Source organism: Idiotropiscis lumnitzeri, chromosome 1 (genome assembly GCF_059441095.1).
Source record: "Idiotropiscis lumnitzeri isolate Australia: NSW breed Sydney's pygmy pipehorse chromosome 1, RoL_Ilum_1.0, whole genome shotgun sequence".
NCBI lineage: Eukaryota > Metazoa > Chordata > Actinopteri > Syngnathiformes > Syngnathidae > Idiotropiscis > Idiotropiscis lumnitzeri.
Window position 1 is genome coordinate 27,884,147 of NC_142391.1, and position 17,497 is coordinate 27,901,643.

At 41.6% G+C, this 17,497-nt stretch overlaps 1 protein-coding gene across 1 annotated transcript in view; it reads left to right on the top strand.

Moving 5' to 3' along the window:
• Positions 1-17,497, top strand: part of LOC148344095 (uncharacterized) — a 51,703-nt gene that overhangs the window by 29,921 nt on the left and 4,285 nt on the right. Inside the window, exons 13-51 of the mRNA XM_088293100.1 lie at positions 495-548; positions 1,873-1,917; positions 2,012-2,065; positions 2,173-2,217; positions 2,996-3,049; positions 3,174-3,227; positions 3,684-3,737; positions 3,850-3,903; positions 3,979-4,032; positions 4,110-4,154; positions 4,558-4,611; positions 4,696-4,740; positions 4,820-4,873; positions 5,652-5,705; positions 5,866-5,919; positions 6,102-6,155; positions 7,610-7,663; positions 8,034-8,078; positions 8,360-8,404; positions 8,486-8,539; positions 9,296-9,349; positions 9,424-9,477; positions 9,762-9,815; positions 9,899-9,952; positions 11,668-11,775; positions 11,852-11,905; positions 12,089-12,196; positions 12,289-12,342; positions 13,583-13,636; positions 14,343-14,399; positions 14,702-14,755; positions 14,846-14,899; positions 14,977-15,030; positions 15,146-15,199; positions 16,059-16,166; positions 16,242-16,349; positions 16,462-16,569; positions 16,644-16,697; positions 16,872-16,934. Of these exons, the coding sequence (XP_088149226.1) occupies positions 495-548; positions 1,873-1,917; positions 2,012-2,065; positions 2,173-2,217; positions 2,996-3,049; positions 3,174-3,227; positions 3,684-3,737; positions 3,850-3,903; positions 3,979-4,032; positions 4,110-4,154; positions 4,558-4,611; positions 4,696-4,740; positions 4,820-4,873; positions 5,652-5,705; positions 5,866-5,919; positions 6,102-6,155; positions 7,610-7,663; positions 8,034-8,078; positions 8,360-8,404; positions 8,486-8,539; positions 9,296-9,349; positions 9,424-9,477; positions 9,762-9,815; positions 9,899-9,952; positions 11,668-11,775; positions 11,852-11,905; positions 12,089-12,196; positions 12,289-12,342; positions 13,583-13,636; positions 14,343-14,399; positions 14,702-14,755; positions 14,846-14,899; positions 14,977-15,030; positions 15,146-15,199; positions 16,059-16,166; positions 16,242-16,349; positions 16,462-16,569; positions 16,644-16,697; positions 16,872-16,934 (2,334 nt within the window). The remainder of the gene's footprint in view (positions 1-494; positions 549-1,872; positions 1,918-2,011; positions 2,066-2,172; positions 2,218-2,995; positions 3,050-3,173; positions 3,228-3,683; positions 3,738-3,849; positions 3,904-3,978; positions 4,033-4,109; positions 4,155-4,557; positions 4,612-4,695; positions 4,741-4,819; positions 4,874-5,651; positions 5,706-5,865; positions 5,920-6,101; positions 6,156-7,609; positions 7,664-8,033; positions 8,079-8,359; positions 8,405-8,485; positions 8,540-9,295; positions 9,350-9,423; positions 9,478-9,761; positions 9,816-9,898; positions 9,953-11,667; positions 11,776-11,851; positions 11,906-12,088; positions 12,197-12,288; positions 12,343-13,582; positions 13,637-14,342; positions 14,400-14,701; positions 14,756-14,845; positions 14,900-14,976; positions 15,031-15,145; positions 15,200-16,058; positions 16,167-16,241; positions 16,350-16,461; positions 16,570-16,643; positions 16,698-16,871; positions 16,935-17,497) is intronic.

Here is a 17,497-nt window from a genome sequence, read left to right on the forward strand (position 1 = left end):
AGAGTGTATCTTTGGGTGTTTTAAATTCATTTAAACTTAAACACCAAACAGAAGGCATTTTTTAAGTCATCATTTTCATCTTCCACAGACATGTCTTCCTGTGATGTGCGTGTTGACCTTGGCGTGCTGACAAACATGCGTCACTTTTTTGTTCTCTCTTCATAATGGAATCAGCAGCACGAGCCACGATTATTAAAAAAATAAAAATAATTGAAAATAGAAGCTGCAGTAAGCATTTCATGGCTTCATGGGCCAAGCAGCTTTACTCAACCATGTGGGCAAGTCCTGGCGGCTTCTGCCGCGCATGCTATTGGAATTTCCTGCCCGTCTGTCAGAAATGAAGCGTGGGGAGCGGATCTGACGGGATCTGCTCAGATTTAATTTGCAGACTTCTTGACATTTAACGCGCAATTGAATGAAAACAAAACAGTAAGAACGTGAAAAAGCCACTCAGTTGCGCTCTACTTACATAACTACCTCGTCTGTCTGCTTAGGGATTTCCTGGCGACTTTGGAGAACGAGGACCCCCTGGTCCTGACGGCAACCCTGTAAGTACATGACAATGCTTAATGTATGATGAACCATTTACATTGATAAAATGTGTTACACTTTGTTAATCAACGGGAGATAAACAGAGGGAGCAGGGCTGTTCAAAATACCAATCCCAGGGCAGACATAAAAAAACAACCGTTGACACTTATGAACAACTACTCTTCAATGAACCTAACGTGCATGTTTTTGGAATGTGGGAGGAAGTGAGAGTAACCTTAGAGCGCAGGGAGAACATGCAAAGAGATTCAAACCCAGAGCATCTCGATTGTAACGCAGACATGCCAACCTACCAACAGAGCAAACATACTGTAGCAAAAGTAAAAGCAAATCAAGCTCGCTCCAAGGCTTAAGTCTTGTCATTATAAAATCTTAACTATGCAAAGGTATTTTAAATTGTTGGCTAGCACAAAATTCTTGTGTTGATAAAATCCTCAACTGGAAGGGTTCCCGCTCAGGGCAATGAAAATACAGGATACAAATGGGAAGCATTGTGACCATTAGACCAGCGACCTTCATTGTCTACTTGAGCTGATAACTATATTTAGCTCTTAGGAGTCTCTGGCTTTCTTCTCAATGGTCGAAAAAATGCTGGTGAAATTTGTCCTTTGGGTTTGAGTTCTTTGATAGGCCGTCTGAGGTGTGTCCAGTGCGAATGACCCTTGCAGACCCTAGAGATGAGTAATGGGACACCTGTGTAGGAATTTGTTGATCATGCAATGGCGGTATCATGGCAAACAGTCTATGTAAGTGTTATGGTCAACGGAATCATTTTCCAACTCAAAAGACCTGAATTGAGGGTTACTACTCCTGAGTTCCATAATTAACTAATGTGGTGGATCAGACCTGGAACCAAATTCCCTGTGGACATTCAGCCTCATGCGGTCTACATCCAAAGACTCTCTCATTCATCTCAAGTCGAAGATAGCATCCTAAGGTTCAGTTGTTGGGATCAAACGCCATCGTCTGATTGCTGAGATTTTCCCCCCGGGCAGGCTTTTCTTTCTATCCTATCTGGTGTTGGAAGTAGGTCACATTTGGGTGCTTTCACCTCCTGTCGTCCTTTGGAGAACCAGAGGAGGTGACAGGTAGGCCACACTGAGCTGCTTATCATCCATCCCTCCGCTGGCCGTGAAGCTGGGAGAGGATGTGGACATGGCATGCGGCCGCCGGGTTGATAACCTGGACAACAGAAGTCTCTGTGTGCCGCGCGCCAAGCACTCAGTCAGCGGGCTCAACTGAAACAAAAAACTTGCACAGAAATGCGCTGGATTATCTTGCGTATCCTACGGTCTAATTTCTTCCCTCCCTTTTCTCTCAAAGGGTGACCTTGGATCTCCTGGCCCACATGGAGTTCTTGGTCTTCTCGTGAGTATTTCAAGTGGGCTGCCAGCCAATTTAAAACTTGGGAATTGGACTGCAGGATTTCCTTATCTGTCTTTCATATGTCTTGTTTGTAAAGGGCGAGATGGGTCCTATTGGCATAATGGGTTTACCAGGACCTCCAGGAATCAAGGTAAACAATTTAACTCATCTCCATGGTGATGCGATATGAAAAGCGCACACTTTGGCCTGTTATTTGTTACATGTTATTTCTTAGAAATGTCTCTTTCCGCTTTCAAGGGAGTGCCGGGAAACATCGGTGAACTTGGACTGAAAGGTGATAAGGTGATCTGCACATGTATTTCTCAAGACTATTAGTCCTCAAAAACCAATCAACTAGCCTAGTTTTCCAAACTACCATATAAACTACCATAAACTACCCGTTTATTTGGTGGAGTAGACATTGCCATAGTATTGCTTTTCTCTTTCGTAAAGTGGTTCTTGTCATTGCGGATTGTCGTGAAAGGCAACTCCAATCGTCTTCCATGCATCAACTAATATTTTGAAGAGGTACACAATACAGTACCAAATCAAAGCAGGCTTCAGTTGTTGCACTTGTCAATGTTTTCAAAAAGCAAGACTGGTGGATAGATATTGCTTTTGACATTTTTGATGACTTGCACAGAGGTTCAGACTGTACTAGTATTATTTTGCAGCCACAAAATAATCATGCGGTGTTTGAAGTGTTGTTGAATCACCGTTATTTGACTGTTTGCAACTCGCTTTACAGTGGTTATGATTTATAGTCTATTTGACGGTGATGAGTTCTGTGGCTAGTGATGAGACAGTGTCCTTGATGCGGTGGTTGTGGCAAGTTGTAGACTCAGGTCACTTTGAGTTGATTGACAGACTTTGGCAAGCTCTGAAGTTAAACCACGGTTCCCGTTGGATATTTAGGCAGGCTATGAAAAACGTAAACTGTCTAATTGCGCGTGAAACGGGCTTAAAGATCTGAATCAAATCCTGCATTTATCTTGAATTGGATTACAAATACAAAACTTGCATGCTACTTGTATTTTTTAACGGTTAATGTTTTGTGTGTCATCTATGATTTGCCTTTTAGGGGGACGATGGTTTGCCAGGAGAACCAGGAGAGGCCGGCTTTAACGGGGACAAGGTAAGTTTGTCCTATGTAAGCTCCACTGGGTTCATGGTTCGATTCAGTAGATCTTTTTCTTAGTGTCAAAATGATCTATATTGTTAATTGTTGCTCTATTTACTCAAAAGTTGTACTTTCACAGGGCATCCAGGGATCACCTGGTACACCAGGACCATCTGGAAATCCAGGACCACAGGTGAATCCCTTAATTTGGTAACAATTCCTCTACAAAGTCGTTGAAACAGACGAGTGCATTGTTTTGTTATTTCTGTGTCTTAACTGTTTTGATTTCTGAACACTGGGTTAATTGTTGTACTTTGCCAACTACAAACAAAAGGATATAGGGGGGAAAATATTTTTACATCCAGCATTAGATAGTACCCCTGGTACATGTCTGTTGAACTAACGTTACAAGATTTTGTGTTATTTTGCTGCCAGAAAGGTACCCAGAGAGTTAAATAATTATGCCAAGGCCATATTTCTGTGCTGAAACGCCACGCAGTAATTGGAGGCAGATATGGTCTATATCATTAACACAGTTTGATGTTTTCAAATATGCAACATATACGTGGAGAGTGGATCCAATTGCTTTTGGGGATAAGATACATTTGACTTTTGCGATTACTTAAGCGATCATTTTCATACGTTTTAGGGTCATCCTGGTGAAAAAGGCCCTGATGGTTCAGCCGGTCCTCGTGGCGTAGAGGTAGGACATGTTCCCATGACGTTTTGAAAAAAAGCAGTATGAATATGTCAAGGAATAAAATTATGAACGTCAGTATAATAGTGTAGATTTCACTTCATGGGGATCGTTTTAGGGTTTCCCAGGTGACATCGGGCCGCCGGGTCAAAATGGCCCAGAGGGACCAAAGGTTGGTCGAGTGTAAATGTAAAGAAATGATGTGGAAAATGTGGCGAAGGTTCACTTTCAGTGTTGTCATTCCCAGGGGAGGCAAGGCACACAAGGGTTTCCTGGTCCACAAGGAGCACCTGGACTCGAAGTGAGCAACACTCATTCTCTTGATTAAGAATGGATGATTGTGTCTTCTGCTCAGTTTTGATACTTTATTCTCAAAAGGGTGATGAGGGGCCAATCGGGCCAGCTGGGCCAGCAGGAATTGAGGTGAGTACTGACTGGAAGAAACCCATAACAATCCATTGACCCACTTTTTATATGACTTATCCTTATAAGGACCGTGTAAATCCTGATACGAACAATATCCACCACTAAGTGGATCAAACAGTGTAAATTTTTTTTTTTGCCTTTATAGGAAAATCTGTGCCCCTACTAAATTGAACCAGGCATGGATGACAAAGACCCTATCATATTTGCATCGCAGGGATAAAATAACTTAGTCAATAGAAATATCCAATGCTCTGAGATTCAATTTCAGATGCAAGATTCTGATTTATTTTGCACCGCAGTGGCAACCACATCGACCAACATCGCCACTTTGAACTGGACATTTGTTGAGTGTTTCTCATTCCGCAGCACATTCGCTGTGTCACTTTGACTTTGTGTTCAGGGCAGGCCGGGGAGGCAAGGATTCCCTGGACTTACAGGACTGGACGGACTCAAGGTCAGAAGGACAGAGCGCACACGAACCTAACATTATCGCCTGGCTTCACACACTCTCAAATGAGACATGCTTTATTCTCTACAGGGTGAGACCGGGATAACCGGTGAGGTCGGGAATTTTGGCGAGAGGGTAAAAATGCTTCCCTCCTTGTGGATCTCAGCACGTCTCTGCTTAGCTAGTGATTTAAAGTGTTCTCTTATTCCATCAGGGTTTGCCTGGCTTCATCGGGTCTACTGGGGTGATTGGCCTTGCAGGAGAAATGGTTTGCATGGTTTTTTTATTGTTTTTTTGTTTTTACTAGTCACATAATTTGCTAGCCAAGTTCATTTTGTTTTCCATGCTTTGGGGCAACGAGCGGTTGTTCGTCTATGTGTGCTCTGCGATTGGCTGGCAACCAGTTCAGGGTGTACCCCGTTTGCTACCCGAAGATAGCTGGCATAGGCTCCAGCACGCCCGCGATGAAAAGTGGTTCGGATAATGCATGGGTGGATGCCTTGGCGCAAATTGAATCAGGGTTTATTGTGCAATATGTATATACATCTTTGTCAGAAATTGGTGAATTTATAACCATTGTTTTGCATTTTAGCATAACATAAATGAGAATGAGCAGAGCCGCCAGCAATCATCGCAAAAATAGAAGAGATATGATCGTGAAATGTAAAACAACCCAATATTGAGAGCATATGGGTTACTCTTTGTGGTCATGTGAGCGAATGAGCAGTGTTGAATTTGATTGAAGAGGCCCTAAAAAGGTCTTGAACCTTAAATTCCTTCCTTAAACCATCTGATACGCTGCAATTTGTATTTTTTATTTTTCATATTAAACACAGAATATAGGAAATGCCTGTGAACATAATCCATATAAGTAATCCATGATTTGTGTTTTGTTCCACTCCCTCCCTGTTCTTCGGAATTAAATTTGGCGTGCGTGATTGCTTGATAAAATGTGACTTTGACTTTTTTGGTGAAGTTTTAGTATGACTAGTAAAGTATTTATCTGTCATCTATATATGTTGTAGTTATGACATATCCTTCCACAGGGTGATCGTGGGAAAACAGGCACTCCGGGACCTCCGGGGGAATCGGGGCCAATGGTAAGGAGTAAAGTCAATTGTCTTGTCTCTTCTCCCGAGGGCACTGAGTGCTTTGTTAGCGACGTGCAGCTTCAAGGGAGTGCGATGATGCAGATTAAGCCACTTTAATGCTGATGTCCGACACGTTAGTCGATCACCGCTGTTCCGTTTGTTCTTTCAGGGTCACACTGGAGTACCCGGAGAGACGGGCGCTCCCGGGGCAGAAGGAATCCCAGTAAGTCAACTAAGGCGTGAACCTTGAACTCATTGATGGGTTTGAAGGTTTAAGAACGGTTGTAATGTGATTTTTAAGATGAGAGCTGGAGCTTATCGCCGATTAATTCGGGGTACACCCTGGACAGGTCGCCGGCCAATTTCAGTATTTACAGTATGCGTATCGTATATTGGTGTTTTTAGGGCCCCACTGGTTTAAGTGGATTAGGTGGCACCAGAGGACCAAAAGGCATTGAGGTAAGTAACTTAATTTGGCTTGAGAAAAAAATGGTTAGTTTTTGCAGAGAAAATGCAAATATTCAATAAATTCTGAGATATAATACGATACATGCATTTCATTGGACATTGATATTATGTGTCTGCCAAAAGATAAAAATGAATTTCGTTGAAGGAACTATGTCAGTGATAAACTGTCACAAACGTGGCGTGGAAAGGAGAGGCGGTTGAGAGCAAAGTTTATTGCCTTTGCCATAATTCAACTCATCTAATGAGATGCCGCACAGAGAGACGGGTGGACTGAATGAACAATTGAACACAAGCGCATCTAATGAACGCATTTCATTTTGTAAATTAGTTTAACAATCCTCCCCTGATACCACAAATGTAATATCTGATAACCATAATCGTTGAAAATTACATCTAGTACTTGGAAAATGGAATTAAAACACCCATCTCCTTAACACGCTGCCTGAAGAAAATCCTCATTAACAGTTTCAATTTTGAAGCGATAGCAAAGGCTTCTAGAAAGAGAATTTGAAGAGGCCAGCGGTTATCTGTATGTGCCATGATTCTTTGCTTTTTAGCAGTTGTACGTCGGCACTTATAGGCACATATGGCAAGTGATGTTTCCATAGTACTGTGGAACAGTTTTCAACTTCCGAGGATTGTGAGCCATCAGCATTTGACAACTTGGGCCAGGGGTGTCAAACTCATTTTTGTAGACGGGCCACATTGAAGTTAACGTTTCCCTCAGAGAGCCGTTATGTCTGTGAACGCATATGAATGCATGATCACCTTAAGTTACCACATACACACAACAAATTGATGGAAAGCCAGTTTTGAAATCAGGAGTAATTGTTTGTTCAACAATTGTTCAATTTAAGGGGAGGATTGGTAACACATAAATGGCAATATCTCATAGCTCAATGTTGATAAAAGTGAAGAAAGTGTTCTAGAAACAGGAATTTGACGCACATGATTTGCCCTTCGTGTGCCACATAGAATTAGGTCGCGGGCCAGATCTTGCCCCCGGGCCTTGAATTTGACACCTGTGACTTAGAATTTGCAGTTTCTGCTCGCAAATCTTCCCTGGCAAGCTAGCGTTGCAAAATTGTCGATGAGCTATGCAATTGAGTGTCTCCATCGCATGTTGATAATTGTATGCATTGACGTTTCAGGAGTTTCCTTGAATGCATTGAGTTGAACTGCAATATTCAACAAATCAGGTTAAGATGGCATTCTACAGTACACTGTATATCTAGAAAGTAACCAGTCTTCATTTGAGTGGCTCCAAAATGGGATAAATTGCAAGAATTAAAAATGGAGACAGTCTCATAGGGATGTCCAAAAATGAAGATAAATTGCTCTCACTCAATGACTTCATATTTGAGACCACATCAGTCAGGGAACTTGAAAGTCCTCATTTTCCTCACATGAAAGCTTTATTTAGATTTTTTTTTTCTTTTCTTGAGGGTCCGAGGGGTCCAGATGGCGTAATAGGGGAAGACGGTGTTGCTGGACTAAAGGTGAGCACCTTAAAAATTGTCCAACGTTCTTCAAATGCTAACTCATGTCGATTCAAGTGTTTGCATTTTAAACTCCATTTGGAGCGTGCAACTCTTTAATTGGACACATCAGAACTGCCCCACTGTGGAAAGCTTGGACAAAGATCTTTGTCGATAAAGACAAAGAAAATGTTGCAAAAGTAATAATAAATAGCACTTTCATCGGTTTTCTTTTTCTGCCAGTGATTATTCTTAACATCTGAACAATTTTATTCAGCGAGGCTCTTTGTTGGAGAAATAAAATGCAAGTTGCTAGTTAGCACTTGGCTGTCTGCAATATTTTAACTGTGGGGGATTTGGGGGGAAACTCATTTGAATCTATTCTTTGCAGGGCCTTGATGGTCCGCCAGGAAAGGCAGGCCTCCCTGGCGATGAGGTACAGTATATATATAAACTTCTGCTAACTTTTATTTTATTTATTTTTGTATGTTACAAAACGTGGTTCCTCATTGAATACAAGGCAATGCCACATATGCTAATTAGCTATTTTCAGCTGAATTCTGATAAATGAATGTTAACATTTATTGGACTTATAAATTATAATATACATAAAGTACATCATATACCTTATATGCATAATTAAAAGCACTGGTTACAAGTGCACTTAACAAATTTAACAAACCACTTAACACTTAACAAACCCGCATTTTGTTACAGGGAAAAATTGGCGAACCTGGTGAAGCTGGGCTGAATGGATTTCCCGTAAGTGGCCATTCTTACCTCGTAATAACTGAAGACCTTTTTTTACTGAACTTTTTTTTTTTTCATGGGGCCTTATTTTAGGGGGTACAAGGACACTCTGGTCCTCCAGGGGACAAAGGATTTGCTGGGCACACAGTAAGTCATATTTTTATAAATTCTCTTTTTTTTTTCTGTTACAAAAGAAGACTAATATGGCTTTCTAATAATAGATTGCACAATCTGACTGATGGTACTTGGACAAATCTTTCTGTTGCTGTCATAAAATGGTTAAATGTACAGATATTGTTTGACTGTCAAATGAGTCACTTTTCACTGTCGCAGAAGTGCAGGAGTAGCTTCCGATTAAAACACAAAATAATTTATATGGTAATTTATGACAGTTTCCCCAAATATTTTGCTGATATTCTGGACTGTTTGACATCCAAACAACTATTAGTAAAAAGTAGGTCTGACTAAACTAAGAAAAAAAAAGGGAAAACACCATTTTTTCCCGCTGTTGTGGAAACGAACTTTAAAGTATTGTAATAGAAAAACACTGAGCAGAATAATCCTTTTCTTCCACCTGAGTCTCTAGACGCCATTAGACAAGTAGTGAGACGATGAGTCACAACATCCTATACCTGGAGAGGCAACTTTACAGTAGGCCTGACTGTGTTGCCATAGCAACTGGCTCATCTCCATCACTTACAAAGGCTCTGCATGGTTTTGAAAGCACTTTCCATTGCAGATTAATTTGGCGCCTCAAGCCCACACACACACACGTCATCTTTTTTATTTTCACACATTTATTTCCCTCCTTTGCTGTCACTATCAGAAAGTTGTCAAACGCTCAGATTCATGGCCTACCTTTTGTGTGTGTGCGTGTGTGTGTGTGTGTGTGTGTGTGTGTAGGGAGCAGCCGGGCCTCCAGGAACGGGTGGGCCGCCGGGGGAGATGGGACCTTTGGTGAATATGATCAAGCAACCGGCTTCAGAACGACAGAACGCCAACGACTGAAGTTGTTCTCTGTTTCCATACAGGGCCCGCCAGGCAAAGCCGGCGATGGAGGACTGTCTGGTGAGCCTGGAGACAAGGTATACATATAAGCCCCTTTATTAGGTACACCTTCACACTATGAGCGAGAGAGATATTAAAATTGCAGTATTTATTATTGGGGTTATACCAGAACGTTTGTTTCACAGTTGTCATGTTTGGGATTTGAACACTCAGCTCACTCATCCGTTGCTGCAATCTGTCTCCGTTAGTTTACAGTGGCGGAGAAACAGTTAACGATATTGTAATAACAATAATGTGCATCAGTGACACTGTTCATATCAAGTATTTGGACCTTTGCTGAAGGCTGATCATTCATTCGCAGGGCGACATTGGCCCACCTGGCAACATAGGAGAGCAGGGCGACATTGGCCAGAGAGTGAGTATCATCTATGCAGTACTATTGTGTGAAAATCTAAACGTATATACCGTAGTTAAATGAATGAAGATTTTGCCCTTCAGGGTGAACAAGGCATCGATGGTGAGGCTGGACCTAGTGGAGCTGATGGAGTTAAGGTAAAGATTAGAAAAGAATAATGGAACTTAGTAACTTAAATAATATTCTTTCAAATGTTTATTTAAATCCTAAAATGAAAATCAACAATTTTAGCACAGGTTTTCTTAGTCCAAGAAATCCATGAAAGACCACCAAATGAGCTCGTCATTTATTCTGATTAAAGTGAGAGAGACGTTATGTGCGAGCTCTTGGAACTGAACTGTGGCAGAAGCAGACAATGAGACTCTTAAAAGCTATCATGGATGGAAAGTATTGCAAAAAAAAAAAAAAAGGATAAAAGATTGCCAAATGAAACCAAGTCAAACAAACAGAATTAAGAGACTCATTTTGGCTCCGTGGTGTACACAACATATTTTTGTCAACCAACAGAGTCAAACAGTGTACATTAAATCCAGTGTAGCTTTTGGATAGAAAACAGCAGCTCACCAGGCACCAGGGATTTGCAGCATTAACTGTTCACTGTTGAGAGGAATAAAACATGTTCCTTGTTTCACTTCATTCTTCCATTCTGGTGAAAGACAAATGGAAAGTCAGCAAATTTTGACTGCCTCTTTGCAGCCATGTGCAGCGCCATCAACCCCTCGGAAAAGTATTAAAAAGACATTTGGGGACACTGACGCTGTGTATTTATTGACTTTTTTGACCCCTCTAGTCAGTTTTCCAAATGTGACTAGCAACAAATGAAGCCACTTGTGTCCAACTAACCACCTCGCTAGATAGCTCACTACCTCGATAATCAACACCAACACATTAGATACTGTACTTAATCAACTACACACCAGGTGTTGCCAACTTTGTGACTTTGTTGCTGTTTAGTCAATTTTCTGACCCGTCTAATGACTATTTTTAAAAAAACTGAGGGCTAGCTCGCTAACTACAAAAGTAAAAATTCAGCTATGTAAAAATCAATAAATTAATAAATCTGCATAATGACGAGTACCTTCATACACTGCGGTGCCCACTGAGTGAATTGACCTGCTATAAAGATATTTGGAAAATTAACCAACTGAAAAATTAATCAACCAAGTAACTCGCTTGCAGAGCTGGGCACGTGATCTTTTTTTTGCCGGTCAGTCCCCCGCCCTTCATCCGCGATCTCTGTACAGTTGCGGCCTCGACCCTCCGTCCTTGTTCATAAAAATCGTTTGCACCCAACCCCGGTCCAACCCCCGCCAAGCCCTTGCCACCAAAATAAAAATAAATTAATTAATACATTTTAAAAAATGAAAACGTTGCGGAAGTGATGTTAATGGCAGAGGCTTATTTAAACATCATTAGCTGGCTAATGTACTATTCAAATTCACTCACCCTATTATGGTCTTATGTGTCTCCTTCTTCCTATTAGTCTCCTTCTTCCTTCTTCTCCATGAACGCACCCAATGCAAGTGACTACGTACAGTTGGTGATATATGGATTGTGGTATTGCCCCCTCTCGTAATGGTATGCCCCAGTATTAGTTGGGAGGCGCTGTTTACGTGATGTGACAATAATGAAATATGGTCACTGGCACTTTTGACGCGTTCTGAGGCAATCTTTGTCGTTCACCTATTTCGCAAATACATCAGACGCACGAGGGCCGATTTGTGGGCCGAATTAAAATCAACCTAAGGCCTTTGTTAATTGAACCCTTAAATTTTTTTTCCAAGTATTACTATCCTTTTCCGCAGCATAAATCGAAATGAATTCTTCCACTTTTACAATTATCTCTTTTTAGGGTGAGAAAGGGGATGCCGGCGCAGAGGGTGCCAAGGGAGACAAGGGTGAAATAGGCCAGAAAGGAGAAGATGGACCCTGTGGCCCTCCAGGACTGTCGGGGGTGAGGGTAAGTGTCTATTGGATTCTCTTACTAAATAAGACATCTTGTTTTTGGCCACTTAAAATCGTTCTACTTTGAAAAGGGTCAAGAGGGGAAACAAGGCAAAATTGGCGAAAGAGGAAAGGCAGGAGACAAGGTTTGTCCACCCGTCACGTTCCCATTCAGTCTATTTGCTATTCCCGGTAGGGGTGATTGAACACTTCTAAATCAAGAGATTACTCGCTGGAGATTCTCTCCGATAGAAAATTGGAAATTGCCACTGAAGTCATTGCAGTTTTCACGCCCGCTACATACCTGCTTATTGACTGCCTCTCGCCAGGGGAGCAAAGGACACCAAGGTCACTTGGGTGAAAGCGGGTCATTGGGCGAGCAAGGAGGGACAGGATTTGTTGGACTGAAGGGAGCAAGAGGAACCATAGGCCCAGTGGTAAAACATCTGTTTGCTTTTAAAGCCTCTTTTGGACTGACAGACATAATTGGATTTTGGTAAACACGGACTAAATGTGTTTATTTCCCCAGGGTGCTCCTGGAAGAATGGGCCAACTGGGAGACCCGGGAATATCAGGCTATGAGGTGTGGAATAAGAGCATTTTTTTAAAGGAAATCCCCTCCAGTAAGGTGATAAAACAATCACCCCAAGAGTGGGATTTTGTTAGATTTCTATTATTGCTGGTAGCCACGGAGAAAACATTGTTCTGCTTTGTGGACGTCACAGTCGCTACAGTCCAGGAGGATGAATCATTGCAGGCCTCCAGTTTGTGAGCATACAGGAATTACCTGATCCATTTGCCCGTTGAATTGCTATTATCAGACCACCAAGGACGTTTTTTTTTCTCCTCCTTTCTTTTTATTGGGAAAAAGATTATACACTATTGAACGTTGTTAATTATGTCTTTGGAATTTTTACAGATTAGATGTCATTTTTAAGGATATTGAATACCTCAGTCCTTGTGGAAAATCAAAGTTAAGACTTATTAGGGTCCACAAACAAAATAGTCTGTTTATAACAAAAAAATAAATAAATAAACTGAGCCAGACAGTGTAAAAGCAAGCTTGAAAATGTAATTAACCCTTTATGGGGGCATCCATTAAAATTATAACCCCAGAAAATGACAGGCAAAACATATTGAATTTACTTGAGTAACTTTTTTGTGTGTTTTAGGGATACACAATTAGACTGTAATTTTATTTTCTAAATCTTTGCAGCCTGGGTGGGAGAAATCACATTTGAACTGATTTTTGAGGGGTGCTTGATGTTAATTGCACTTAAATTTAAATGTCCTGATATGGTTCGTTGGGCTTCTTTTGTTACCAGATATCTTCTGATCAGGTTCAACTTTATTCTGTTCTCATTTCGAATTTGATTGCAATTTGGCTGGGAGCATTTCTCCTTTGCCAAGTGTCCGTCACATCAGATACTGACTGCTTCTCACACCCAATTCAGTGAGACTGGACATCGTAGAGGCCTTTTAATGAGGCCAGCTATAACCCAAGGCGCACCTGTGCAATAACCAGGCTGTCTAATCAGCATTTTGACATACCAAATAGGCGTATGGATTATCTCGGCAAAGTATAATTCCTCATTGACACAGATTTAGACAGATTAAAATATGACCTTTGTTTATGTATCAAAAGTCTTAAATCTTTTGTGTCGTGCCCAGGAAAAATGGAGGCAAAACCCAAGATGTTGCGATTCTATTTTCATTCCAAATATAGAAGGATAGTTTTGACTCATTCAATTCATTCCAGCAGAGGAGTAATTGATGGCAAAGGTGATCTTAGTCTGAGTAATGGGGTGCTCCTCGTGTTGTAGGGTCACAAAGGACTGCAAGGCTCACAAGGACCACCAGGACCAAAAGGTGAAAAGGTACATTGCAACACGATTACAGCTCCCAACTGTTGTCGGTTAAGGTGATTAGATGATAGAGGATTGAAAGGAAGCAGGGCAAATCGAATTCACTTTGTACTGTTTAAGTGTGCAATCAGCCGAGTAACTGGATTCTTTTAGTCGTAATTGAAGCGATACAAAGATTTTTGTTTATTGGACAGCACGCAGCACAACACAATAAACTAGATAGGGGGGGATTGAGCCATCTGGATGTGCATACTTGTATTGTTGTCAGAAAATAATAGCAATGCTTGTTTGCTAATCAAAATCATTCCGTCACATGTGAACTGATGGACGAAACATGCAGCTGCTCGGATGATCGGATCCATACTTTCACTATCGTTCCATTCAATCTTTGTGTTCACTAATCATATCATATACCCTTTCACCATTCCTAATTATTTTCTTGATTTTATCATCATATGCTAGTCATTTTTGAATCCTTTCATTTGACACATGCAGAACACAGGACTGATAAAATCCTTCACACGTCTGTTATTGGTCAATTAGCGTAATAAAGCCCCAGAGAGAGCGAGACTCATTGCTCCACATTTTAGCACTTGGAAGGATGAAACCACCTGCCCTAGGAATTGGACAATGATTACGGCATTCTATGAAATATATATATTTTTTGCAGTGTTAGCCGAAGGGGGAATTCTTGCTTTTGATAGTTTCCGCTTTTTAGGGTGGACAAGGGGAGGACAGCAAGACAGAAGGCCCCCCAGGTCGCCAAGGTGACAGAGTGAGTTTTTCTTCTATGGTTATTGCTGCGCAACGATTTCTGGGCTCCGGCCATTCTGTATTCATCACACACTCCAAAAACATAAATGTTAGGCTCATGGAATACCTCAAGAAAGATGGCAAGTATGAAAGGATGCCAGTTTGAGACTATGTGCCGCAATGAATAGTTTAGTGTCAGGCCTGCTGTGATATGTTGGTGGTATATTCGAAAGTACGCGAGGCCGCATCTATTTTATGTTCTCTTAGGCGAAGCGCGCTGTACCACGTATTTATGTCGTTTTATCTCCATGTGCTCCTTGGCAGGGTCCTCCTGGTAACAGAGGTGATAGAGGGGAAGCAGGTGACCTCGGACACGCTGTAAGAGAATTTGTTCCTCAGCCGTTTCAGAGCCAAAGATTTCAAGCAAAATTCTGCATAGTGTAATGTATGAAATGATGAATTTTGCAGGGTCCAGTAGGTGTTGATGGCGAGAGAGGTAAAGCCGGCGCCCAAGGACTTCCTGTAAGTATCCCATTGGTTTGATTTAAAACCACACCAAGCTTTGACATTCCTTTTTCAAACCGTAATGGTCATTTCAGGGACATCCAGGGCCCAGAGGACAACAAGGACCGAAAGGATCCAAAGGTGAACAAGTAAGGACTTAACTCAATGTAATGTAGAATACCGCAGGCGGTGTGTTGCTCTATTCCAAAAGTCGAACATGCGCTGATGATTGGGTTATAAAATATTTAATTCTTTGTGCTGCAGGGTCAGAAAGGAATGTCTGGGCCGAGAGGAACATCTGGGAGAAAAGGACCATCGGTGAGTTCAATGAATGCTCATCTTAGTCCAGTGGTATTGTCAGTAATTAACTGTTAATGATTAAAGTTGTTGAAAGTCTTCAAACACAAACCTCATGATAGAGGAAGGGCATTAAATATCACACAAATGCAAAGTGTATAAAATAGAATCCCTGGAGCCCCAGACATGACATATTTTTTAAATTATTTTTATACATACCATACGTTCTTCCACCAGCTAATAACTTTAATGATTACTCTTTCAGTTCTTTTAGTAATCAGCGGTAGAGTATTGCTCAGTTTTACAAAATGCAATCACTTCTCACATAATTCAAAGAAAAATCTTTTTTTTTTGTCTGAACAAACATGCTAAGCAGAACAGTGACTTTGATGCTAATATTTTTGCTTTTGTGACACCTCAAACGTCTGAACTGTGATCGTTTTATATAATTCAGGTCAACAACATGGAATGGATATTGATATAAACATACTACACTATTCCGTGATATACAAGTGCTGTGAGTAACACCAACTGTTATCTGTTAAAACAACACACACAAAACATTCTTGTTCACAAGTCAAACGAATATAACAGCGAATCAGGCAGCGGCTAGTCTGACAAGCTAATGTAGCATTCTAAATCTTCACTCAGTTCTCTTTCTTGTCAAACCGCATAAACAATACAGTACTCAAATGCGTAAACCGGTCACACCAAATCATAGTCCAAACAAACAAAGTAAAGCAAGCTTTTTGACCGATCCATCCACGCAATTACTGGCGGTCATTTCTGACTGAGCTGAAACAATCGTGGAATAAAAGTCCCTAAAGACTCAAAGTGTGTATCCATTTGCTTCCTTGATAAATGTATTGTTTTTGCCAAGGGGCCAGACGGCCCCCCTGGCCCACGAGGTGTTACAGGAAGGGAGGGCCTCGAGGGGCTTCATGGAATGGATGGATTGCCGGGTACAGATGGAAGCAGAGGCACCAAGGTAACGCATTCTGTTTGATCAGGGGATTATTATATAATTTCAACTTTGGTTCACCATTTAAATATTTACATTTAGGGGGAGCAGGGAGAAGATGGAGGATTGGGCCTCATGGGTAAACCTGGGCTGCAGGGTAAAAATGGTGAGACGGGTCTCCCTGGATCTCAAGGTTCTTTTGGACCAAAAGTAAGATTGATTTTATTGGCGAGGACTTTGATATCTCACAACTGGTACCAGTGTGTTGGTGTACCTTATTTGAAGGTTTGTGGGGCATATTTACTGTTTGTGTGTCCTTCAGGGTGAAAGGGGTCTCTCTGGCCAAACTGGACCGGCAGGAATTAGGGGGACCATCGGTGGTGTGGGACTGATAGGAAACCAAGGCGTGAAGGGCTCCAAAGGGCAACCAGTAAGAAGAAATACTGTAGTGGTCACTTAACATTATTTTGAAATAATTTTACAACCCATCATATCATATTTCAGGGCGACATTGGTGAACAAGGATTTGCAGGGGTTCTAGGTCTGTTTGGACCGAAGGTAGGATTCCACCAAGATCTATTCAGTGGTTTTTAGTGCCTCAAACTTTGACATTTTACATGACAGCCTTTGGAACTTTGTGTTTGTCTTGAGATTACTAATGAGTCAACTCGGCGTTTTGCTTTTCTTTCTGATGAATTATAACACGGCTGTAAAGAATTGGTCTCTCACCAGGGACCCCAAGGAGACATGGGCCCAGCGGGGATACAGGGACCAAAAGGACCAAGAGGACTGGTGGTAAGTAAGTGTAGATATTCTGCCTTGATTTTAACCCAAAACATAACTCTATGTAGTGCTGTGCGATATTACGATATATATCATAGTGTGATATAACAGTGTCGACCGTATGATATAACCCAGTATTGCTTACATCAAGAGGTGGGCATTTCATCAAAATGACGGAACAGTCAGTCAGTCCACCAATGACAGACGCCCGTTTTGCTGGCAATTGACGGGACATGTCGGAAAAATGACAAGCTAACCACTGACGGTAATCGTCGTTAATCACGTCTGTCCGTGACAGACTGACACTGACGGATCACCGCTATGCTAACGTTTTGTTTTGGTTTTTTTTAGATACGGTGGGTACACTGACAAACATCTGACGGACTAACTGACGGACTGACCAACTGACGATTACAATTTGGTTTGGCCTGAAAATAAAATGATGGAGTGACGAATGATGCACGGGTACCGAGGCCGCTGACGAATGGGTGGGTTAGTTTGCTCATGTATGGAGAGCGGGGCGCAGGTATGATGCGCTAATGAGGCGAATGCTGTATTGCGACTGGCACTGTTCC